This window comes from Hemitrygon akajei, chromosome 17, assembly GCF_048418815.1.
Source record: "Hemitrygon akajei chromosome 17, sHemAka1.3, whole genome shotgun sequence".
In the NCBI taxonomy this organism is placed as follows: Eukaryota; Metazoa; Chordata; class Chondrichthyes; order Myliobatiformes; family Dasyatidae; genus Hemitrygon; species Hemitrygon akajei.
In genome coordinates this window covers 39,341,327-39,368,313 of record NC_133140.1, presented here as the reverse complement: position 1 = coordinate 39,368,313, position 26,987 = coordinate 39,341,327, and the positions used below count along the sequence as shown (strand labels likewise).

At 39.6% G+C, this 26,987-nt stretch overlaps 1 protein-coding gene across 7 annotated transcripts in view; it reads left to right on the top strand.

The window, feature by feature from the left end:
* Window positions 1–26,987, top strand: part of slc12a4 (solute carrier family 12 member 4) — a 200,231-nt gene that overhangs the window by 135,369 nt on the left and 37,875 nt on the right. For all 7 annotated transcript variants that reach the window (XM_073069965.1, XM_073069968.1, XM_073069966.1 and 4 more), the window contains 7 exons: window positions 2,499–2,630; window positions 6,098–6,244; window positions 9,049–9,103; window positions 9,469–9,599; window positions 18,337–18,578; window positions 20,235–20,443; window positions 23,422–23,586. In XM_073069965.1, the coding sequence (XP_072926066.1) occupies window positions 2,499–2,630; window positions 6,098–6,244; window positions 9,049–9,103; window positions 9,469–9,599; window positions 18,337–18,578; window positions 20,235–20,443; window positions 23,422–23,586 (1,081 nt within the window). The remainder of the gene's footprint in view (window positions 1–2,498; window positions 2,631–6,097; window positions 6,245–9,048; window positions 9,104–9,468; window positions 9,600–18,336; window positions 18,579–20,234; window positions 20,444–23,421; window positions 23,587–26,987) is intronic.

Genomic DNA, 26,987 nt, shown 5'->3' with positions numbered 1-26,987 from the left:
CACTTTCATTAAGGACCCCCATCATCCAGGACATGCCTATTTCTCATTGCTACTATCAAGGAGGTGGTACAGGAGCCTGAAAACACATACTCAATGTTTCAGGAACAGCTACTTCCCCTCTGCCATCAGATTTCTGAATAGACGATGAACCCATTTAAACTACCTCAGTACCTCTTGTTTTTGCATTGCATATTTAATTTATTTTTCTTTTTATTTCATGTAATTTATAGTTATTATTACGTATTGCAATGTACAGGTCAATGGCAGATGCCATCTCTCTGGCACTACATTCCTCCTTATAACACCTGGAGAATAAAGACTCATATGTAAGGCTCCTTTTCATTGACTACAGCTCTGCCTTTAACACCATCATTCCAAATAAACTGATTCCTAAGCTCCGGAACCTGGGTCTTAGCACTCAGATCTGCAGCTGGATCTTCAACTTCCTCACAGACAGGACCAGGCTGTAAAAATAGGGGACAAGCTCTCCTCTACAATCACTCTGAACACCAGTGCCCCACAAGGCTGTGTACTCAGCCCCCTGCTGTACTCACTGTACACTCATGATTGTGTAGCCAAGTTTCCATCGAACTCAATATATAAGTTTGCTGATGACACCACAATTGTAGGCCGTATCTTGGGTAATGATGAGTCTGAGTACAGAGAGGAAATTAAGAACCTGGTGGCATGGTGCAAAGACAATAACCTATCCCTCAACGTCAGCAAGACAAAGGAATTGGTTGTTGACTTCAGAAGGAGTAGCAGCCCACTTGACCCCATCTACATCGGTGGTGTGCTGGTGGAACAGGTCAAAAGCTTTAAGTTCCTCGCTGTAAATATCACAAATGACCTGACTTGGTCTAACCAAGAAGAGTCCACTGCCAAGAAGGCCCACCAGCGCCTTTACTTCCTGAGAAAGCTGAAGAAATTTGGCTTGTGCCCTAAAACCCTCACTAATATTTATAGATGCACCGTAGAAAGCATTCTTCTAGGGTGCATCACAACCTGGTATGGAAGTTGTCCTGTCCAAGATCGGAAGTAGCTGCAGAAGATCGTGAACACAGCCCAGCACATCACACAAACCAATCGTGCTGTCGGAGCAGTGCTGCCAGGATAATCAAGAACACAACCCACCCAGCCAACACACTTTTTGTCCCTCTTCCCTCCAGAAGGTTCAGGAGCTTGAAGATTTGTACAGCCAGATTTGGGAACAGCTTCTCTCCAACTGTGATGAGACTACTGAATGGATCCAGACCTGGATCTGGGCCGTACCTTCCAAATGTCCGGACCTAACTTGCACTACCTTACTTTACGTTTTCTATTTTCTAATTATGATTTATAATTAAAATTTTTAATTATATTTACTTGGATTTGTACTTCAGGGAGCACGAAGCGCAGTATCAAATAGCGCCCTGATGATTGTACGCTCTAGTATCAATTGTTTGGTGACAATAAGTAAAGTACTACGGCAAATAACAAATTTCATGACATATGCCAGTGATATTGAACCAGATTCTGATTTTAATTATGTTTATAAATCTACCACAATGTGGCATCAGTGATATACTATTAATGACTAACCAAAGGGAGTAGGATGCACTTTGTTCTTATGATAATGAGGAACTTTGATTTGTTTTATCTGATTGCACCTGCATTTCTATTACCAGAGAAGCAAAGTAATAATTTTTTCCACACTATGCTACTTAATGAATTATTACAGAAAAACATAGGATCTTTTCACCACGCCTGTCAGGAAAAAGATAGAAAAGCCTGAGAGTATAACCCACCAGACTTGAGGACAGCTTCTATCCTTTGGACAGATTTCTAGTATACTAAAAGATGAACCCTTGATCTTCAAATCTGCCTTGTTATGGCCCATGCACTTTATTCTTTAACCTGCACTGCACTTTCTCTGTAACTGCAACCCTGTATTTTGTATTCTATTTTCTTCTTACTACCTTGATATAATTACATAAGACATGATCTGTCTGGATGGCACACAAAACAAAAGGTTTACACTGTATCTCAGCAGATGGGACATTAACAAAGCCAATACCAATAAAGGTCAGGTCTGGAAAGGCATTGATAAAGGATTGCTTACACCCCTACTCCATTTAGGAAAATAATCCCAGGCTATCCCCATATCAGTAGGTCAGTTAACAATGTATATGAGAGAGTGCAGATTGTGCACAGCCATTTCTCAAGTTACAAAAGGGTTCCTGGAAAATCAGAAAGACTAGGAAAAATTGCGACCATTCTGTACAGTTTATTTCTGTGTACAGTGTACCATCCTATTCTTCATAGCGAAAAATAGCTTTGTAAATTTAATTTCTCATAAAGTAGGAAGAGGCCTTTTGGTTCATGAAGTCAATCTATCTGTGTCCAAAGTATAAATTGTGTTATATCAAAAATACTTAAGCTGAATATTTATAACTTAATGAATAATTGTTTTATGTTGGTTTAATAACTGGTGCACATTTTCCCTACCTCTTTTCCAGGAGGAATTGGACATTCGACCAAAGGTATCGTCACTACTCAGCAGATTAGCTAATTACACAAACATTACTCAGGGAGCAAAGGAACATGAGGAAGCAGACAGTGCAGAGATTTCAAAGAAAAAAACAGCCAAGGTAATTACACCTCCACTAACGTTTTATTGATGTGTATCTTTTTTTTAACAGTAATCATTATTCAGTGTAATTATTTTGCATCCAGCCTTTGACAATTCTCTGAACGAATTGATTCATCATTGTGTCATTCAACCAAAACACTAAAATCAATTATTTTAAATGGTTTTCAGAATATTCTGGAGGGAAATCTTAAATGCTATGATTGCTTGAAATTTACCATGATAGTAAAAATGGTAATCATTGGTTACAGCACAGGCAGCATCTGTGGCAAGCAAAATTAATATTTTAGATTGTTGATGTATTTACCAGAAAAGGGAAAATTCAAATAGCACATATTAGACAAGTATAGACGTCTTGATATACTGAATATTCATAGCATTTCCTGTCCTTATTATAGCACAATACAGATGTTATCCGTCAGCTTTGTTCTTTGCGTAGTTATAGTATATAAACCGTGGTTATGTGGGAGCTTGTCTTTTCCAGATCCATTGTAGCAAAATTGCTCTTTTTTGATGCCTTGTTCGAAATAGCAGAGAGTCATGTAATACTATGGAGTCTGTAAATGACATCACATTAGGCAGAAGCATGGTGAGAATAAGTCCCTCCCACAGAACTAGAGAAAAGCTTTTGACATCTAGCTTCCCTAAAGTATGCCCAGGGAAAGTTCATCTTCAAGTTGACTGCCTTCTGTTTGCAAAATGAGCTTATACTTGAGGTGCACAAATTTATGCTCTCATTCCATTAGATAATACATTGGGCTGTGCATCTAAAGTGATAATTTACAGTGTCCTGAACCAGTAACTTTCAAGGCAGGTGCTTATTCAGCAATAATGATGAAGATCTGGTGACTTCTGCATATCCCAAAGTGAAGTTGACTATTTACTAATCACACCTGGCATGACCACTATATTTATTGGTAGAATTCCTGGATTTTTGACAGCTGGCACACAGGAAAGATAAGTGAAACATGAAGGAAAAGTGCCCAATTTATCTATGAAGGATGCAGAAGGCATTGCAAATGTCATCAGCATAGACTGTGCTCGTGCTGGTACCATTAGTCAAAATGTCTGCAAAAGACATAAGTAAACTTTGGTTTTCAACAAAACTGTTGCATGCATAGGTGATAAGGTTTAACTTCCTTTTTGTTGTCCTATCCTTCCTCTGCATTTAGCCTAGCGGAATTGTTATTCCCAAATTTGTGTCCAGTGCATCTAGAATTGATGCTTTTTTCTAGTCTGGTGAACAATTCAAAGAGCAAGTATGAAATATATCTGGACACTCAGATACCTTTCACACTTGCTCTTTGAATATGTTCACTATGAAATTGTTACAATGCTGAATAAATTTCAGAAATATTTCATTGGTTGTGTGCTTTGGGGCATTGTCAGATTGTGAAAAGTAATGCAAAAATGACAATATTTTCATAATCATTCATTAAGATGTATTGAAATAATTAAATGGACAAGTAAATAATTTGTGAGGCCTCACAACTCTAGCAACCCACAATCAGTGCTCACTGTGTGAAGTTTGTACATTTTCCACTTGCGAATCCTCAAAGGCGTGCAGGTAGGTACATTAACTGAACACTCTAAGTTGCCCCTAGTTTGTGATGAGTAGCAGAATCTGGATGAAGTTAATGGAAACATGTGAACATGGAGCACAGTTAGGATTAGTATGTATGATATTGTGGGCATCACTGAATCGTGGTTGAAAGATTATAGCTGAAAGCTTAACGTCCAAGGATACACATTGTATCAAAGCGACAGGCAGGTAGGCAGAGATGGTGGGGGTGTTTCCATTGGTAAAAAATTAAATTAAATTGTTAGAAAGAAGTGACCTAGGATCAAAAGGTGTAGAATTGTTATGTGTAGAGCTAAGAAGCTGCAAAAGTAAAATGACCCTGATTGGAGTTGTATGCAGACCTCTGAACAGTAACAAAGATATGGGCTACAAATTACAACAGAAGATAGAAAATGCACATCAAGTGGGCAATGTTACAGGAGTCATGGAAGACTTCAATATGCAGATAGATTCGGAAAATCAGGCTGGATCCCAAGAGGGGGAATTTGTAGGTTGCCTCCAAGATGGCTTTTTAGAGATTTTGAACCCCTAGAAAATGTTGCTGGAGAAGCAGTAATGGGGGAGAAGGAATGGGCAGATGAACTGAATAAGTATTTTGCAGTGGTCCTTAATGTGGCAGACGCTAGATGTATGCTGGAAGTTCAAGAGTGTTGGGGCCAGAAGTGAGTGAAGTTACCAATACTAGGGAGTAGATACTTGGGAAACTGATAGGTCTGAAGGTAGACCAATCACCTGGTCCAGATGGTCTACAACCCAGGGTTCTGAAAGATGTCCAGTGTCACTGATTTGGATGATGGCTTTGTGGCCAAGTTTGAGGATGATGCGAAGATAGGTGGAGGGGGCAGGTAGTGTTGAGGAAGCAAAAAGGCCACAGAAGGAATTAGACAGATTGGGACAATGGGCAAAGAAGTGTTGGGTGGAATATAGTGTCAGGAAGTGTACAGCCATGCAATTTGGTTGCAGAAATAAAAGTGTAGGCTATATTCTAAATGGAGAGAAAATTCAAAAATCTGTGGTGCAAAGGGATTTGGGAGTCCTCACATTATATTCCCTAAAGGTTAATTTGCAGGTTGAGTCAGTGGTGAGGAAGCCAAATGTAATGTTAGCATTTATTTCAAGAGGGCTAAAATTTAAAAGTAATGGATGTAATGTTAAGGTTTTATATGACACTGGTGATGCTTCACTTGGAGTATTGTGAGCAGTTCTGGTCCCCTTGTCTAAGCAAGGATGTGCTGCCATTGGAGAGGAACAAAGGAGGTTTATGAAAATGATTCTGGGATTGAAAGGATTATCACATAAGGGGTGTTTGATGGCTCTGGGCCTATACTCACTGGAATTCAGAAGAATGGGTGGGGGGGGGAGTAGGATCTCATTGAAACCTATTGAATGTTGAAAGGTCTCAATAGAATGGATGTGGAGAGGATATTTTCTTTGCTGGGTGAGTCTAGGATTAAAGGACACAGCCTCAGATTAGAGGGCTGTCCATTTAGAATGGAGATGAGGAGGAATTTCTTTAGTAAACAAGTGGTGAATCTGTGGAATTTGTTGTCCCAGACAGCTGTGGAGGCCAAGTTTTTACATACATTTAAAGCAGATGTTGATGGATTCTTGATTGGTCAAGGCAGAAGGGATACAGGAAGAAGGCAGGAGATTGGTGCTGAGAGGGAAATGGATGAGCCATGACAGATCAGACTCAATGAGCCAAATGGCCTAATTCAGCTCCTATATCTTTGGGTCGAATTGAACATATGAAGAATAATACAAGGTCAGTGAAGACATGGTGAACCAAGAGCCTATTTTGGTACTCTATGACCCTGTGATCTCTGTGATGTGGCTCACAGTTTCAAATGAAAATACTAATAGCTATTTCATTTTGTTTTTTTTAGTCTCCAAGTATGGGCACTCTTATGGGAGTGTACCTGCCTTGTCTACAGAATATCTTTGGAGTCATACTATTTTTACGTTTGACATGGCTTGTCGGAATTGCAGGGGTCTTGCAGTCGTTTTGTATTGTGTTCATGTGTTGCTGCTGTGTAAGTACCAAATTGTTAACCATTTGATTTATTCTATCTTTTGAAAATTTCTCACCCAAAATGTTTTTTGCACAAGAAATTTGTATTTTTCTCTCAATTTTAAAACGAGACTCAAAACCTATAATCTCTCTCCTGAGATTTTCTTAACATGTAAATATTGTGCTTGCAAAACAGCTTATTTAGATGTTGATGAGAATTCACAGTTTAGAAAGTAAGAGACTAGATCATTTAAAGTAATTTCTTAGTTTTGAGAGGATTCTGTGCAGCAAATTAATAAGATCAATATTCTGGGTAATTTTAATGTTAGCGAATGCATAGTATTTACTTGTATGCTGGAATTTCTAGGACAGGTTTGCACCAAATGAGATAATATCTTGTTTAATGTTTCTCTTGAAGCATTATGGGGAAATTAGCTTATTCTGAGGAGCAATCATAACTCCTGAAACAAATGGATTTTAATGGAATTTAGTACCCTTGCTTTCAGTCCACATCTATAATTTAGAAGGATGAGAAGGGATATACACTGGAATTTAGAAGGATGAGAGGGGATCTGATTGAAACATATAAGATTATTAAGGGATTGGACATGCTGGAGGCAGGAAGCATGTTCCCGCTGATGGGTGAGTCTAGAACTAGAGGCCACAGTTTAAGAATAAGGGGTAGGCCATTTAGAACAGAGATGCGGAAAAACTTTTTTACCCAGAGAGTGGTGGATATGCAGAATGCTCTGCCCCAGAAGGCAGTGGGGGCCAAGTCTCTGGATGCATTCAAGAGAGAGTTAAATAGAGCTCTTATAGATAGTGGGGTCAAGGGATATGGGGAGAGGGCAGGAACGGGGTACTGATTGTGTATGATCAGCAATGATCACAGTGAATGGCGGTGCTGGCTAGAAGGGCTGAATGGCCCACTCCTGCACCTACTGTCTATTGTCTATAATATCAATTCCACTGATTTCTTCCAACCACCTTCATTAACCTCAGCCCCAAATAATCCTTTGACTGATCCTATATAAGCCAGCCATCTCCCCAAGTGGACTTCATGTCAGTCTGGGACAGTACACTGTATAGCATATGAAAGAGAATATAGAAGCCAAAGGAGAAACTGTAGTGGTAACTCTCCCGCCATCATCTTATAACTTTGAAAATACTTTCATTTCAAGAATTCATCCACACTTGTTTGAAAACTACAATTGAATACACGTCTATAACTCCCCCTGCACTGCATTTCCAGATTTAAAAATAAAATTTGCTCGTTTCAGTTTTGGTTCTTTTGCCTGTCATCTGTGTTCTCTAGTTTTTGACCCGCTCCACTAATAAGAGCAATTCCCCTTTAGCTATTTTGCTTATATCTTCCAAATTTGCAAGGACAACAACCCCAGCTTCTCCATTTATCCACTAAGTCCTTCATCCCTGGTAAATCTCATGCACATATGTTTTTTTTTTACTTATTTCCTAAAATGTAACCAGACTGGATATGCTTATGGCCAAACCAATATGATCATGATTTCCTTTCTCTTGTAATTTATACTGTTGTTTTTATATAAAGCCCAGGATTCTGAACAATTTTTAACCATTCTCTTGTAGTAGGGTTCTTGGAATCATGCAAAACCTATACTTTTGGTACTGCACTGAAGTTTCTAAATTGTGGTTTCGTAACCTATTGCGCACCTTCATTATCATTGAGCTTTCCTCTAAGTAACCAAATAATCGAGAACAACTATAAAAAGGTGGCACGGTAGCATAGTGTTTAGCTCAACACTTTACAGTACCAGTGACCCGGGCTGAATTCCCGCTGTTGACTGTATGGAGTTGGTACATTCTGCAAGTGACTGCGTGGGTTTTCTCTGGGTGCTTCGGTTTCCAAAGACATGCTGGTTGGTAGGTTAATTGGTGTTTGTAAATTGTCTCATGATTAGAATAGTGTTAAGTTGGTGGACTGCTGTATGGCACAGTTCATGGGGCCAGAGTGGCCTACTCCACACTGTATCTCAATAAATTAAATAAATAATCTTTTTAAAAGGCAGGAGCCTAAGAGTACAGATTTGATGAGTATAATGGAAAGTGTATTTCTTAGGTTTTTTTTCAGAACCCTATCAGCTATGAATTCATTTTTTGCTGGACTGGTTTAGTAGCACAAGCTAATTATGTGCAAACATTTTTACAGGTCAGTTATTCAGTAATTGACAACAACATCCTGTTATGAAAAGACATATTTTCCTCAGATTACATTGTGTCCTTGTCAATTTCACCTCAGAGTGTCCTGCGTAATCTGCATTAACCACTTTTATATAGTACTAAGGTTTGTTGAAACTGCATTTCAGGAGATCTACGTTTACACAATTAAATTTGATTCCTTTATCCCAATTTTCATTTGGGTTAAGAGAGGTTACCTTAGTTGTGCAAAATGCTGGCCTCTCAGTATTCAATTTAAATGTCTAAACATGGATCTTGGTGGTCAAATCAGTATAACTTCTCTCACTATAGATGAAAGGATTCCTGTGCCATCTGTATTTTATACAGTATTTAAAATGACAGTATTTAAATACATAATAACCAGTTGATGTTGATAGTAGTAACACCTAGTTACAACTATTCCAGTGCTTCAGGGAGTAAAATTGTTCCATCTTCACAGTTGAAATTCTTTGTAATCTGTAAATATCTTTACAAAGGTAGAATATAAAGATTTTCATTTATTGATGCATATAAAATTATTTAAAATTTTGTATTGATGTTTGTATTGCTTAAATTCAGGGGCATAAAAAATTGAAAAGACATTTTGCAAAGTTTAAATCTTCTGTTTTTCAGACAATGTTAACAGCCATATCAATGAGTGCCATAGCAACAAATGGAGTTGTACCAGGTAACAAGTTCCCTAATGAGGGATTTAGGGAACCAGGTGTATACTTCCGGGTTTTATTTTATTTTATTGTGTTCATGCTTAGCCATTGTTCTTTAAATAGTGTTCTACATAAATTCACTGAAACTTATCATTCGTATAGCATTAATTTTAACAGTTATCCCTTAAAATGTACATATTCATCACTTTAAGACTAACTGGCTTCCACTTTGTCTTCTGAAATGGTTATTTCTGAGTTTTACAAGATCACAGACAGGTAGAAATTTGCTACATTCAGTCCAAGATCCCACCTTTTAAAGTTTGCTTTCACCATGTTTTGATTTGATGAATAACACTTTGTTTTCCTTTCATTCGTGCTTCCGTTGCAGCCGGTGGTTCTTATTTCATGATTTCAAGGTCACTTGGTCCTGAGTTCGGGGGTGCTGTGGGCCTGTGTTTCTATCTTGGAACAACTTTTGCAGGAGCCATGTACATACTTGGTGCCATAGAAATTCTACTGGTGAGTACCTAGTGATAGCTTTCAAAGATTTATCAACACTCCAGTAACTGTTTCAAGCACCATTTGCAAAGAAACACAAAGTACTGTTTTATGAGAAGCCAGGAGGTTGTGAGAGGAAGGATAGATCAGCCATGATGAAATGGCAAAACAGACTTGATGGGCCAAATAGCCTCATTCTGCTCCTATGGCTTACGGTCTTTCATAATGCTGCTATTATTCTGATTTTATGATCTGCTTTATTAATCAGACCTGTTCCGATCATTGCTGTGTGAGTACATTAAAAAACAATTACTATGCAGACTCAGTTTCTATAATATGTTTTGGAAAAGTAAAACAACTGTGCAAGAAATCTGAAATAGAAATAATGTGAGAAGTATTCAGCAGATCCAGAAATATCACCTGTGCAGGGAGAAACACAGTTAACATTTCCATAAAATGATGTTTCATCACTATTGTGTCTTTAATACTTAAGTAATATTGTAAATATATTCTATGGTTAAGGATTCTTTGTTATTTATATAATTCATATGGGTTATATATAGAAGTATGTAAATGGTATATGTCATTACACCACCATGTCATAAATGCATGCCTAATTAAAACCAAATTTGGAGTATACATTATTCCTGAGCTCCCATGTTTTTCCTTCAATCAGTTTATGATTTGGAATTACAAAACATGACAATGATGACAAGCAAGTTTTAAAACTAACCCGAGACAACTATGTACCTGTAGATAAGCAGCGGGACATTTTTTCCTTCTTCGGAAGAGTGAAGAGCTATGAACATTTTTTTAAAAAAGTGCATTACATCTCTTTGGAATAGGAGAAAGATGGTTGAGTTAAAAGCAAAAGGCAAAAAATGGACAAAATTCACGAATTAATAAACAATATTGGGTGATAATAAATTGTTAAGAAAAACAAAAATGGATGGCTACATCAGTAAAATAGACACATTTGATTGCACAGAAGATAACTGGATATTATATACTGCACGAATTGAGCGATATTTTGAAACAAATGGAACAGCCAATGGGAAACAAGTGCCAGTTTTGTTGCATGCAATTGGTGGAAAAGCATGTAGTTTGCTTAGAAACCTGACTGCTCCAACCAAACCAGCCAAATAAGCTTTGCTGGTATCGTGAGAGTAATGCAGGAATATTTAGAAACGAAACCATTGTCGATTGCAGAATGCTTTAGGTTTCATAAGTGGAATCAAGGAAGGAAGGAGAATCCGTTTCAGCGTACATGGCTGAATTGAAGAGATTGTCTAAGCATTGTCAGTTCAGTGGTGAGCTTAATGATGCACTGAGATATTGTTTAGTTTGAGGGAAATTACAAGAGAGTGTTCAAAAATGGCTCTTAACTGAAACACAACCTACATTTAAAAAGCAGGTGAAATCACTGTATGAATGGAAAACACATACAGAGATGCAATTGAGTTGCAGTCAGGAATGAAAGTGAGTGTGAACAAAATTGCCAAGTTCAACAGAAACCGACCTGACCAAATGAATTGTGTTACCATTGCGGCAGAGGCTCACATGCACTAAACAAATGCAGATTTAAAGGTGAAATAGCAGGATAGCTAGAATGAATATGTGGCTTGAGCGGTAGTGCAGGAGGGAGGGTTTCAGATTCTTGGGGCATTGGAACTGCTTCTGGGGGAGGTAGGACCAGTAACATACGAATGGTCTACATCTAAGCAGGGTCAGGATCAATGTCCTAGGGAGATTGTTTGCTAGTGCTTTTGGGAAGGTTTTAAACTAACATGGCAGGAGGATGGGAACCAACACAGAAAAGAAGAGGGAAGTGATGCAAATACCAAAGCTAGAGTTAGTGAAGAAAAAGGTAAGAGTAGAGTGCATAAAAGTTAAAAGCAAAAATCTCATAGGTCCTAGATTCTAAAAGGACAATGAGTATCGGGGCACTTTATCTAAATGCCCGTAGTATTAGAAACAAGGTTAGTGAACTTGTGGCACAGATCAGTACCAAGGCATATGGTTTAGTGGCCATTACAGAAATCTGGTTGCAAGGTGGAGATGACTGGGAATTAAATATCCAAGGGTATCAGGTAATACGGAAAAATAGGCAGGAAGGCAAAGGAGGTGGGGTGGCGCTCTCAATTAAGGATGAGATCAGGACGATTGTGAGAGACGATATAAGAACTACAGAGCAGAATGTTGAGTCCATCTAGGTAGATATTAAGAATAATAAAGGGGAAAAAAATCATTGGTAGGCCACCTAATAAAAATATTGCAGTGGCAGAGGCGATTAACCAAGAAATAACTGAGGCTTGTAAGAACAGAACGGCAGTTGTCATGGGGGATTTTAACTTCCACATAGATTGGATGAATCAGGTTGGTCAAGGAAGTCTTGAGGAGGATTTCTTAGAGTGCATTCATGATAGCTTTCTTGAGCAGCATGTTGGTAACCCTATAAGGGAAAATGTTATCTTAGATCTAGTCCTGTGCGATGAGGCAGGTAAGATTAGCTATCTTGAAGTCAGGGATCCTCTTGGAAAGAGTGATCGTAGTATAATTGAATTTCACATACAGATGGAGGATGAAATAGATCTAAAACTAGTGTATTATGCTTGAATAAGGGAGACTACAACAGGATGAGGGAGGAGTTGGCTAATGTGGATTGGGAGCACAGGCTATTTGCTAGGACAATTGAGGAACAGTAGAATACTTTCAAAGAGATTTTTCACAGTGCTCAACTAAAGTATATTCCAGTCAAGAGTAAGGACAGTAAGTGTGGGGATAACTAAGGAAATAAAAGATAGTATCAAATTATAAGTTAATGTGTACAAAATCGCAAGGAGTAGTGGGAGACTGGAGGATTGGGAAAACTTTAAAAAGCAACAAAGAACAACTAAACAAGAAATAAGGAAAGGGAAGATAATGAAAGTAAATTAGCACAAAATATAAAAGCAGATAGCAAAAGTTTTTATAAATATATAAAGCGGAAGAGGGTGGCTAAAGTCAACATAGGTCCCTTGGAAGACGTGAAGGGGTAATTGATAATGGGTGATAAAGAAATGGCTGAGGCATTGAACTACTATTTTGTGTCTATCTTCACGGTGGAGGAGACATCTAATATGCCAAAGAGTGATATTATGGATGAAATGGGAGGTGAGGACCTCAATAAAATCACTGTCTCTAAAGAGATAGTAATGAGCAAACTAGAGGGCCTGAAGTTAGATAAGTCCCCTGGTCCTGATGGGATGCATCCCAGGGTGCTGAGGGAATTGATAGAGGTTATAATAGATGCATTGGTAATCATTTACCAAGATTCTCTAGACTCTGGGCAGGTTCCGGTGGATTGGAAGACAGCAAATGTCACGCCACTTTTTAAAAAGGGGTGTAGGCAAAAGACGGGCAACTGTAGACCAGTTAGCTTAACATCTGTAGTCGGGAAAATGCTTGAAGCTGTCACTAAGGAAGAAATTGCAAAACATTTAGAAAGGAGTGGTTCCATTAGACAGACACAGCACGGATTCAGAAAGGGCAGGTCCTGTTTGACAAACTTACTGGAGTTCTTTGAAGACATAATGAGTGCACTGGATAGAGGGGAATAGGTGGATGTCATATCCTTGGATATCCAGAAGGCGTTCGATAAGGTGCCGCACAAGAGACTTATAAATAAGATACGGATGCATGGAGTCGGAGGAAGTGTATTGGCATGGATAGTGGATGTTTCTCCAGTTGGCAGTCAGTGGTGAGTGGGGTGCCACAGGGGTCGGTGCTGGGCCCACAGCTGTTTACCATTTACATTGATGATTGGAAGAGGGGACTGAGTGTAGCGAGGCAAAATTTGCTGATGACACTAAACTGAGTGGAAAAGCAAATTGTACAAAGGATATGGAGAGTCTGCAAAGGGATATAGATAGATTAAGTGAGTGGGCCAAGGTCTGACAGATGGAATACAACATTGGTAAATGTGAGATCATCCACTTTGGAAGGAATAATAGAAGAGCAGATTATTATTTAAATGGTAAATGTTTGCAGCATGCTGTTGTGCAGAGGAACTTGGGAGTGCTTGTGCATGAATTGCAAAAAGTTGGTTTGCAGGTACAACAGGTTATTAAGAAGGCAAATGGAATGTTGGCATTCATTGCTGGAGGGATTGAATTCAAGAGCAGGGAGGTCATGCTACAGATGAAGGTAGAAGAAAAGTCTGAAGTGTTTCTCACCATAAACACTCATAAAGGGTTTTATTGCTATAATAGGCTTATGTGGTGATTGAGAGTTGCTGTACTATCCAAGCTGAGAGCTAAAGTGTTGGAAGAGCAACATAGTAATCATATAAGCATGGTCAAAATGAAAGCATTGACTCAAAGCTTTCTCTGGTGACCTGGGAAATTCAGCAGATCAAGTAGTTTGCCATGCACTGTACAGGATGCCAACACATCCAGAAGATGCCAAAAACAGCACCTCTCCATCCCTGGGAATAGCCTGTATTGCCCTAGCAGAGGATTCATGTGGACTTTGCTGGATCATTCATGGGCACAAATTTCTTGGTAGTAGTGGATGCAGCTACAAAGTGGCCAGAAGTGTTCCCAGTAGTTGCACACTGTTGATCTGCTGAGAAGCATCTTCTCAAGGTCTGATGTTCCAAAAAACCTAGTCAGTGACAATGGACCACAGTATTTTTGTGGAACCGTTTCAGTCATTCCTGAAAATTAATGGAATAAGACATATTACATCTGCACCATACCACCCAGCTACAAATGGCTTGGCGGAAGAGTTTGTCCAGAGTCTGAAGAATGCACTGAAACTAATGTTGGTAGAACACACTACACCGACACTGAATCAGAAGCGCACCAATATCCTACATGTATATCAGAATGCAGCACACTCTACAACCAACAACTCAGCAGTTTTGTTGTTCCTGGATCATCCCTTGTGCTCACGCTGGGATCTTCTCAAACCCAATCTCAGAAGAATTCAGCTGAGACAAATTGATGTTCAGTGTTGCACTCCTGGACAGGCAGTTCTAGTGAGGGACGATGGAGCTGATCAAAAGTGATCAGTTCTTGTTGGAGAAGAAATGTGCCCAGATCTGTCAGAACCACTTCCTGCAGTCCCAGAGTCAACTTCTACAACCACCACGGAGGAGGCCACAGAAGCTGAGATTGTTTCACTGCCACAAGTCTCACCTGCCAAGCAGAGAGATCCTCCTTTTCAGGAAAGACATTATCCCAGAAAAGTAAGAAAATAATCCGCAGCAATTAAATCTTTAGATCTGGATGGGACAATTTACAATTTACTACCGTAGATGTCGGATTATAAGCCGCTACTTTTTTCCCACGCTTTGAACAGCTTTGAACACTGCGGCCTTTACTACGGTGCGGCTAATGCATGATTTTTTTTCATGCCGCCAAAAACATTTTGCCTCGTAACAGTAGACCAATAAAATTGATGAGTAGTTCACAGAGGTCCAATGAAATTGTACGATAAATCAAGCACAATTTCACAATTAAATTATTGTAAATCAGTCATTTGTACTCGCCCTCATCAACATGGAAAACACTCGAAGAAAAGCATTGTGATGCCTTTATGGCAGTTATTTAGTTTATAATATTTTCGCTTAGTAATTCATTTGTTAGTATTTTCTAGTTGAATAAAGTATCTATCTATCTATTTGTTTTCTGTACATCCCGGGATACTATGACATCACATCCGGTTTCGCCGCGTCTTGTGGGAAATACCGGTTTGCGATAAACGGGAAGGTGGGGGGGAGCACATTAGCCGAGCACATTACCCGAGCGAAAACGCTGCTTTTAAGTTAAAGGCGATCAATAACTTTTCCTGGTAGGCTGCAGTATATATTTTTTTACGTCGTTAGGAGATATTGGAATGTTGTTTGTGCACTGTTCAGTAAAAAAGTATATGCAACGTAATTTGTGTGTTACCGATACGTATGTATATTTAAAAGTAGCCCTGTTAGAGGCACGGTTCGAAAAAAAGCATTTGCAATATGTATTTGTTTATGTTACCATACGGATTTAATTAAAAGTTAAAAAATCCTCACGTGTAATATCTTTCTGTGTAAATATCTCATATTACAAAGTGGGACACCTGCGGCCTAAAATCCGGTGCGGCTTGTACAAGTACAAAATTGATTTTCTTTCTAAAATTAGAGCCAGCGGCTTTTAATCAGGTGCGCTCTGTAGTGCGAAATCTACGGTATGTTGTGGATTTCTGTGTAGTAGTTGTATTTTATCATACACTGCGTAAGATAACTAGAGAGCAATAGATAGATAGATAGATAGATACTTTATTCATCCCCATGGGGAAATTCAACTTTTTTTCCAATGTCCCATACACTTGTTGTAGCAAAACTAATTACATACAATACTTAACTCAGTAAAAAATATGATATGCATCTAAATCACTATCTCAAAAGCATTAATAATAGCTTTTAAAAAGTTCTTAAGTCCTGGCGGTTGAATTGTAAAGCCTAATGGCATTGGGGAGTATTGACCTCTTCATCCTGTCTGAGGAGCATTGCATCGATAGTAACCTGTCGCTGAAACTGCTTCTCTGTCTCTGGATGGTGCTATGTAGAGGATGTTCAGAGTTTTCCATAATTGACCGTAGCCTACTCAGCGCCCTTCGCTCAGCTACCGATGTTAAACTCTCCAGTACTTTGCCCACGACAGAGCCCGCCTTCCTTACCAGCTTATTAAGACGTGAGGCGTCCCTCTTCTTAATGCTTCCTCCCCAACACGCCTCCACAAAGAAGAGGGCACTCTCCACAACTCAACTCATATTTGAGTTGAGATGCATTCTATATTGAGTTGGAGTTTATAGCTAAGCAAGGAGGAGTGTAGTGTATTTAATATTGTAAATATGTTGTCAATTAAGCATTCTTTATTTATATAATTCATAATGGGTTATATGTGAAAGTACCTGACTGGCATATGTCATTGCACCACCACAACTGCACGCCTCATTAAAGGAAAAACGCAGTACACACATTACCCCAGACTCTCATGTTTTTCTTTTGATCAGTTTTATGTTTTGGAGTTACAAAACATTTAACTAATTGTAAGAAAAACATGGGAAGAACAAATAGTGAAAGCAGTATTATCAGACTTGTTGCTACTGTTCTTATGATATCAGTAGCTCCCATGTTAGATGGTGAATACTGGAGAACCTCTGGGACATGGAACTACTTGGCATCGTCATCATCCCCATTCCTGTCTCAGGCAGGACTATGAAAGCTATCCCCTTGCAGCAATAATCATGGTGCTTACTACTTAACCTTACACCATGACTGCTGCTTAATGGAATTAGTTCATACAGTGGTAGCAAGGTCTGTTCGGCTACTCATCTTTGGTAAGATCCCTGATTGTCAGCTGAGGGCATTTACTATCAAGGTTTGCACAATGTTTCTCTATTTATTCATTGGCACACACAATGGAATAGGCCCTTCGAGACCTGCCGACCAGTACTCCCCCAATTTAATCTTACCTAATCACGGGACAATTTACAATGACTAATTAACCTACCAACTAGTACACCTTTGGACTGTGGGAGGAAACTAGAGCACCCAGAGGAAACCCACATAGTCAATGGCGAGAACATACAAATTCCTTACAGGCAGCGGCATGAATTGAACCCGGGTCACTGGTACTGTAGAGACTTGCGCTACCATACCACCCTTTAACAATGCCCATATTTTGTTTTATTCTTTCACATCCCAGGAATTGTGTGTAAAGACACGAAATTCTGCAAATGCTGGAAATTGTGATCCTGGTGAATGACCTCAGCCTGAAACACGAGCTGTTTACTCCTCTCCATTGATGCTTTAACTGTCTGAAAAGGCTTGCTTTTAATCCCTCTCCTGAAAAATTCTTCCAGCTAAATATTGTGCGAACATGCTTTAGTGACATTGTCCACTGCAATGTGTGGATTTACTTTCCATACAGCATTACTGAAAATGTAATAATTTCATGGTTATCATTCCCAATTCTAGCTTTTTAATTCTAGAATGTATTTAATTAACTGTACTTAGTTGCCATGGGAAACTTCAAACTTATACCTTTGCTTTGTTCATCAAGGCTATTAAATGCTTGTCTAGTAACTTAATCACTGGTTTCCGTTCCACATGTATTTAGTATGAAATATCAGCTAAGGTAAATGCATCATGAATCACAGGGTGGATTGAGAAAAGTGCTATTCTCCCTACTGAGATTTTTCTGCAGTGTTTTCATGTATCACATACAGAATGTCAAACTAAATTATTATTAAATTTAAACTCTGCATTCATATGTCAAAGTAATTTTTTTGCATGAGGAGGTGGTGGTGCTCTGGAATCAACAATGAATGCTGTGGTGCCAACCTCCTCGTCTCCCTTTTGCCCTTTTATTTCCGCCATCCTGAGGTTAAAACTTGGAGCAATCACAGTTAATCCTATATGCACTATTAGATATTTTACTTCTAGTCTGTTTGGTCCAGAACAAAAGAAATACCAAAGGGCTTTTTTTTTCTTACCATGCCTGGAGCATTCACATAGCAAAGAAGAACACACAGTAGAGATTTGCAAAATGTCCTTTCCCTGATGCTGTGCAAGGGTGGCTGTTTTTTTAAGCTGGGATACTCAGTTCAGTGGTGGTTGATACAAGTCCAGTCCACTCTCTTAACCTGTGATACGTGTTGTTATCTTTTTGTTTTTGCTCCATTGTTAGTGCTACTTGTCTTAATTCTGTCGGTTCATTTTATTTTGCAGGCCTACATTGCACCCAAAGCAGCAATATTTAAGCATGTTGAACCGCATGAAGAAACCACTGCTCTGCTTAATAACATGAGAGTCTATGGAACAATTTTCCTCACTTTCATGTGCCTGGTCGTTTTCATTGGTGTCAAATATGTTAATAAGTTTGCATCTTTGTTTTTGGCCTGTGTGATATTATCCATCTTCTCCATTTATGTGGGTGTCATTAAATCCGCTGTTCATCCTCCAGAATTTAAGTAAGTAAAATATTTGTTTCACAGTCTGTGTTTGATAAGAAGGACACCGTTTTATTTTTTTTTAAAGACTATTGAGTAGAGTCACGGTTAACTTATTTACCTAACCACCACCCTCCTTCCCAACCTTCTGACCCCAGTCCAGCATAGTTGAGCAGAATCTGTAGTAGGTGATTAAGACTGGAAGTAGCTAAGCAGTAGAGTTTTTACTTACCTATTTTTACACAGATGGAAGCCACTTAGTCGATAAGATCCTCACTGATTCTCAGCAGAGCTAATTCCATCTGCCCATTTCTTTATAGTTCTGCAGCATATTCTCTCAGCAACAGCAGTCAACAACTTTTGAATACTTTCATTGTTTATTTGGTCATTTATAGTAGATGTGAGAAGAATCTGGAGTATCCAGCTAAAATCCATGCGATCATAAGGGCAATGTGCGAACTTCACACAGATACTACCCAAAGTCAGGATGTCAGTTTGCTTTATTCAGTCCTGGGATGAGGCTGCCTTTGAAAATCATTAATGACATAGTGGTACATGCCCTGCATAAGCATACTGCATGAAACTTGGATGTGCAAAAGAACCAGAGGTGACATGTCAAAAAATGGTTTACCAACAATAGTGAGAATTTGGAATGTGATTTTTTTTGATAAGGTATGGCAAGTATCAGTTCAAATGTAGTTTTTAAGTAGAACTGGAGTTAATGCTCAAAGTATAAAAAATTGCCATCCCTGGGGGCAGTGTGTAGCAATGGACCTAATGGATTACTCTTTGAAACTCCTCCCATAATCTTGATAGGCCAAATGGTTTCATCTTGTACACTTTGATAACATAAATCTAAAGTGGAGATTGTAGCAGCAGACTTGTGCAGAACAAAGACCTGCTGATGAAACGGAAGGACAAATGCCAGTGCAGTTTAATTTGGAGTTATGGTGTGATTCATTTTGAAAGAGAGAATGTTTGTGAACTAAATAGTCTGGTGCAGGAGAAATAGACTGTGAAATAAGTGACTGCAAATCTTTGAAAAGGCAAACATAAGAAGGCTGATGCAAAAGCATCTCTGGTTTTGTTTCTGAATGAATAAATTAATAGAGGATTAAAACAAGTGAACTGTAAAAACTTCTTAAGCAATGGTTAGGCCATGTGGAATTTATTTTTGACACCATTCTACAGAAGGAGCCTCTGTTTATATTTGGCCTATGTGATGATCTCCATCTTGTTTATTTATGTGCATGTAATTACCGTAAGTCTGCTGTTCACCTTCCCAAATTTAAGTAAAAATGTTGTTTTGTCACAAGCTGGAGTTGCTACAAGTATAAAAGGATGTTTTGAAGAGGTTTCACATAATGAATGGTTTTGCTGGAATAAATAAAAAGGAACATGTTCCCATTGGCAGGACTGTTGGTAGCCTTAGGGTCGAATGTGGGATAATACTCAAAGAAACTGGGGTTGAGTGAGGGATGGGTGAGGGAATTTCACAGTGAGCTGTGATTGGAGCGCACTGCTTGAAAGCTTGGTGGAAGCCTTCAAGGGGAAGTTAGAATCTTTTGAGTTCATTGAAGTACTTGTTATTACCATTCCCTTTTGTTACACACATTCAGCACTAAGAGTTTTAATTAACCTAGGAATGTGAAGTTTAAAAAAAACCCTTGTTTTTAGAATTTGCATGTTGGGAAATCGAACTCTCTCCAGAAATCAGTTTGATGTTTGTGCCAAAACCACAATTGAAAACAACACCGTTGTGACTACCAAACTGTGGGACATGTTCTGCACTAGCAATGTTACGGATAGTTGCGATGACTATTTTGTTCGAAATAATGTCACAGAAATCCAAGGAATTCCAGGAGTGGCAAGTGGTGTATTAAAAGGTTTGTGCAAAACTGAACATGAAACCTCCATTTTATGTAACTATTTAGCCAAATGAAGTAATTTATTAACTGTGTATTTGAAATGGTACAAATGTCTTCCAAATTAAAGTCTCGCAGAAGTATTGTTACTGGCATGAGTAATCTTACAGAGTAATACACACGAAATGCTGGAGAATCTCAGCAGGCCAGCTAGCATCTGTGGAAAAGAGTAAACAGTTGATGTTTCAGGCCGAGGTGGTCTTGACCTGAATCGTCAATTGTTTGCAATAGATGAGTCCCTCCACCATCTTTGGATCTCCAGCATCAACAGATTTTCTCTCGTGTGTCAGTTAATTTACTCCTTTTTAAAAGTGAGCAACACACACATAATGCTGGTGGAATGCAGCAGGCCAGGCAGCATCTATAGGGAGACTCCTATAGATGCTGCCTGGCCTGCTGCGTTCCACCAGCATTTTGTGTGTGTTGCCTTGAATTTCCAGCATCTGCAGATTTCCTCATGTTTGCTTTTTAAAAGTGATTTAGTTCTAGGTTTCTCTTTATCTTGTAACATTTACCATTGTTAATCCAATGTACGTAGCTTCAGGCTAATTATGCATGGAAATCCAAACCCTCTAATCACATCGGCCATCATAAAGATCCTTTTGCTTATTCACTTGTCTTTAAGTCACTAAGTAGAGCGAAGTATAAATTGTAAAAAACTAACTTGTGTAGATCAACAAAACTGGAAAATAGCTGGATTGTTTTAAAAGACCCCCAATAATGTTAAAATACCAATTATTCAAATGTAGAATGTTTCTTCAGGGATATCCCCAGTTTCATCTATATTAATTTTACTTCATCAGTTTACCATGTTTAATTAAATATGTTATGCATGTTTTGTTTAAAAAAAAATTTCAAGAGAGACAGTTAACATTTCTCAGAATCCTGATGAAGGATTTCGGCACAAAACATTGACTGTTTACTCTTTTCTATAGATGCTGCCTAGCCTGCTGAGTTCCTCCAGCATTTTGTGTGTGTTGCTAACATTCTCAGAAGATAATCAAATGCAGAATCTTTCAGATCTGCATGAGTCAGTTGTACATTCAGACAAGAGGTTGGATTCTGTATAGTGGTTTAATCTAATCCACTAAATGGAGAATGTAAAGAGTTGGCACACAATTTTTGAAGCTCAGGGAAAATGTGAAGAATTGGTTTAGTTGGATATGAGATATCGTTCATGTCCCAATTAGTACAGTTATTACCCCTCCACCATCAGACTTTAGAACTTCAATCACCCCAACACTGAACTGATTACACAACCTATGGACTCACTTTTAAGGACTCTACAACTCAATGTTCTCAATATTTCTTTCTCCCTTTATTTATTTATTTTCTTTTTGTATTTACATCGTTTTTGGTCTCTTGCACATTAGGTGTTTGTCCATCTCAGTGGTGTGCTGTTTTTGATTTTATTACATTTCTTTCTATTTACTGTGAATGCCCACAAGAAAATTAATCTCATGGTGGTATATTGTGACATGGGGTACTTTGATAGTAAATTTACTTTGAACTTTGAATTATTAAACTGCAGTCACTTGTGTAATTCCAAACTTCTAATTTGCAGAAAGCACTCATTTTGTAGGGGTTAATTTTGTTGTTTAATGTAGCCCAATTTAGATGATTTAAACTGGCACAAACCTGGACCAATCTGTTCAGTGTTTCCTTCTGGTCACATGCTTCCTCCTTGAATTTTAATACATTCTTTAGCCATATAAGTTATACATATGTCAACAATGTCAAGCAATATTCAAGCTTTTGTCTTTTGATAAGTGATGGTATCACATTGCTGATAGTGTAATGCATTGTTGCATATTCAAGGAATATGTATGCAAGAAAACAGTCTTATTTCTTGAGGTGTTTTGGTTTGGACTACTAAATGTAGCAGAGCTATCTTGTATGGACAAGGCAATGCCACTTTCAAGTTAAACTTCCATAAATATTTTACCACTGTGCCTCTGTTCCATTTGTTTGAGAGGCTGTGGCCCATATATTGCAAATCTTCAAGATTCCAACATATACAACCAGGCTTATTTTTCACTTAATTTGCCCACAGTATATATTAGGAGCCTTTGTACTGAAGCCAACTGACGTGTTAGTTAACAAAAAAGGACTTGAAACAACACACACAAAATGCTGGTGGAACACAGCAGGCCAGGCAGCATCTATAGGGAGAAGCACTGTCGATGTTTCGGGCCGAGACCCTTCGTCAGGACTAACTGAAAGGACAGATACTAAAAGAGCTTAAGAGAGATACTAAAAAAGGACTTGCATGTGTTTGTTATTCTGTCTATTAATGTTATGATGTAAATCATGCTGAAAGTATGCTTTATGTTAACAAGTTGATAAAATTTCTGAAGAACCAAAGTTGAATATTTTCTAATAACTGCATCGATAGCAGATTATTTTCATTGCAAAATCAGTTAATACTCTGTCCCTATGGCAACTCACAAAACAATCCATTCAACCACTCGGGTTCCCAATAATCAATGTTTATTGGGAACTCAAAACCCTTCCCAGATTCTGTTACCCAATACACAAGAAGCAATCTACCTTCATGTGCTTGGGATGTGGAAGGAAGCCAAGTAGCCATGTGGACACATGCACACTCCACACAGTGCACAAGGTCAGATGTGAATCTAGGTAGCCATAGTGTGAAGCAGCAGCTTTACTATTTCCACCGCTGTGCTCGCTGAGTATTTTCAAATGTTAATTTCAATAGTATTGGCAATGATGCTTACATTTGCTTATATTAATAAAAGTGCCAAATGTATCTTTAAACAGTATATTCAAAATTATAGTTCTGTGTAAATCCCTCATTCAAAAATACCAAACTGAACAATTTAAATTAAAAATATTAACATCATTCATGAGCTCTATTTGTTTATGTATTTATTTTTAATCTATGGTTCTTGCATTCACTATTTTTGATCTTAACATAGAAAATCTATGGAGCAACTACATGAGCAAAGGGGAGGTGCTTGAAAAGCAGTCTTTGTCATCTGTTGAAGCTGCTGGATCAAGGAAAAATCGGGCTGTGTATGTTTTTGCAGACATCACTACTACCTTTACCATGTTGGTTGGGATTTTCTTTCCTTCAGTGACTGGTGAGTAAAGTGAATTACTGCAAAGGATTTGTAATTAAGACTATGATAAAATGTACACCACATTTTTTATGCTGGGAACTAAGTCTTGTCCTTACTTGATCTAACTTGATGAAAATGTTTCCACTGCTACTCATGTTGTTCTGTAGGGGGAACAGGTTGATAGATTACTAAAACAGCTTTGTTTTTTTATATATATCTGCAGCCCTTGAGGTTTTCAAAACCAACCTGAATGCTTTTCAAAACTTTAGACAATCATACTGCCTTTCTTCAAGGAGACTTTGAGCAGATCTTTCCCTGCCTCTTCTTATGATGGAACTTAGTATAGATTCTCCACAAGCACAGAAGCCAGTCTCTAACCAACTTCACTCACTTAACGTGATATCAAGATATGGCAGTGAGCATTAGATAATGCAAAAGCTAGTTGAACAGAAAACATCGGCTATAATGCTGAACAATTTCCCCTCAGAATTAGCTCCTCTTCTACCAAGTTATTCCATTTTGGTAAAAAGACTGGAAAGTTGCCCAGGTTTGCCCTGTGCACAATAAGCAGGTAAAAGCCAATCTGGGTATTTATTGCTCAGCTTACTTTCAGCAGGAGCAAAGTGGTGGAAGGTGCCATAGACGAAAGCTACTCACTCTTGAACAACCTGTTTGTTGGTGGCCAATCTGGATTTAACCAGGACCACAGAGCTCATCACAACATCGCTCCAGACATTATCCAAAGACCTGCCAGATGTGAAATGAGAGTAATGGCCCTTGACCTCATGTATTATTTGACACAACGTGGCATTAAAGAACTCCATAAAGGTAGTCAGTGGGAATCAGCGAATGCAGTCATACTTTGTTGTTGGACCTCAATCATCATTGCCCCAGAACATAATGGCAGGAGTTCCTCAGGACAGTCTGTTTGCGCCAACCTTCTTTACCTATTTCATACAACAACACACACAAAATGCTGGTGGAACACAGCAGGCCAGGCAGCATCTATAGGGAGAAGCGCTGTCGACGTTTCGGGCCGAGACTCTTCGTCAGGACTAACTGAAAGGAAAGTTGGTAAGAGATTTGAAAGTAGTGGGGGGAGGGGGAAATGCAAAATGATAGGAGAAGACCGGAGGGGGTGGGATGAAGCTAAGAGCTGGAAAGGTGATTGGCGAAAGTGATACAGAGCTGGAGAAGCGAAAGGATCATGGGATGGGAGGCCTCGGGAGAAAGAAAGGAGTGGGGGAAGAAGCACCAGAGGGAGATGGAGAACAGGCAAACAACTAGACGTCCGGTCCCTATATACCTCCATCCCCCACTGAGATGGTCTCGAAGCTCTTCGCTTTTTTTTGGATTCCACACCTAACCAATTCCCCTCTACCACCACTCTCCTCCGTCTAACGGAATTAGTTCTTACTCTCAATAATTTCTCCTTTGGCTCCTCCCACTTCCTCCAAACCAAGGGTGTAGCCATGGGCACCCGTATGGGTCCCAGTTATGCCTGCCTTTTTGTTGGCTTTGTGGAACAGTCCACGTTCCAAGTCTATACCGGTATCCATCCCCCTCTCTTCCTTCGCTACATCGACGACTGCATTGGCACTGCCTCTTGCACACATGCTGAGCTTGTCGACTTCATTAACTTTGCCTCCAACTTTCACCCTGCCCTCAAATTTACCTGGTCCATTTCCGACACCTCCCTCCCCTTACGTGATCTTTCTGTCTCCATCTCTGGAGACGGCCTATCTACTGATATCTACAATAAGCCTACAGACTCTCACAGCTACCTGGACTATTCCTCTTCCCACCCTGTCTCTTGCAAAAATGCTATCCCCTTCTCACAATTCCTCCGTCTTCGCCACATCTGCTCTCAGGATGAGGCTTTTCATTCCAGGACGAAGGAGATGTCTTACTTTTTTAAACAAAGGGGCTTCCCTTCGTCCACCATCAACTCTGCTCTCAAACACATCTCTCCCATTTCCTGCACATCTGCCCTCACCCCATCCACCCGCCACCCCACTCGGGATAGGGTTTCCCTTGTCCTCACCTGCCACCCCACCAGCCTCCAGGTCCAACGTATAATTCTCCGTAACTTCTGCCACCTCCAACGGGATCCCACTGCCAAACACATTTTTCCCTCCCCCCACTCTTTCTGCTTTTCACAGGGATCGCTCCCTACATGACTCCCTTGTCCGCACGGCACCCCCATCCCTTCCCATCGATCTCCCTCCTGGCACTTATCCTTGTAAACGGAACAAGTGCTACACCTGCCCTTACACTTCCTCCCTCACCACCATTCAGGGCCCCAGACAGTCCTTCCAGGTGAGGCGACACTTCACCTGTGAGTCGGCTGGTGTGGTATACTGCGTCCGGTGCTCCCGGTGTGGCCTTTTATATATTGGCGAGACCCAACGCAGACTGGGAGACCATTTTGCTGAACACCTACACTCGGTCCGCCAGAAAAAGCAGGATCTCCCAGTGGCCACACATTTTAATTCCACATCCCATTCCCACTCCGATATGTCTATCCATGGCCTCTATTGTCAAAATGAATCCAAACTCAGGTTGGAGGAACAACACCTTATATACCGGCTGGGTAGCCTCCAACCTGATGGCATGAACATTGACTTCTCTAACTTCCGTTAATGCCCCTCCTCCCCTTCTTACCCCATCCCTGACATATTTAGTTGTTTCCTGTTCTCCATCTCCCTCTGGTGCTCCCCCCCCCCACCCCGCTTTCTTTCTCCTGAGGCCTCCCGTCCCATGATCCTTTCCCTTCTCCAGCTCTGTATCACTTTCGCCAATCACCTTTCCAGCTCTCAGCTTCATCCCACCCCCTCCGGTCTTCTCCTATCATTTCGCATTTCCCCCTCCCCCCCACTACTTTCAAATCTCTTACTATCTTTCCTTTCAGTTAATCCTGACGAAGGGTCTCGGCCCGAAACATCGACAGCGTTTCTCCCTATAGACGCTGCCTGGCCTGCTGTGTTCCACCAGCATTTTGTGTGTGTTGTTGTTTGAATTTCCAGCATCTGCAGATTTCCTCGTGTTAACTATTTCATCAATGCTCTTCTTTCCATCATAAGGCCAGAGGTACGGATATTCACTGTTTTAGAAAGTTCAGTTTGATTCACAGCAAATCAGACCTTGTCTTCATGCAATAAAATCCAGACAGCATGCAGACATGGTTACCTCTGTGGAAAGTTGCATCCATGCCATAAATGCCAGGCGGTCAGAGAGAGTCCACCCACCTGTCCTTCACATTCAATGGCATCATCATTGCCAAGTCCCCCACTATCATTATCCTTTGTGTCACCATAGACAGAACTCACTGACCACAAGCAAGCTGGACACTAGGTATACTGACCACCACACAGCCAATGACATTTACACTGTCTACAAAAAGGAATATTCAAATGTACACT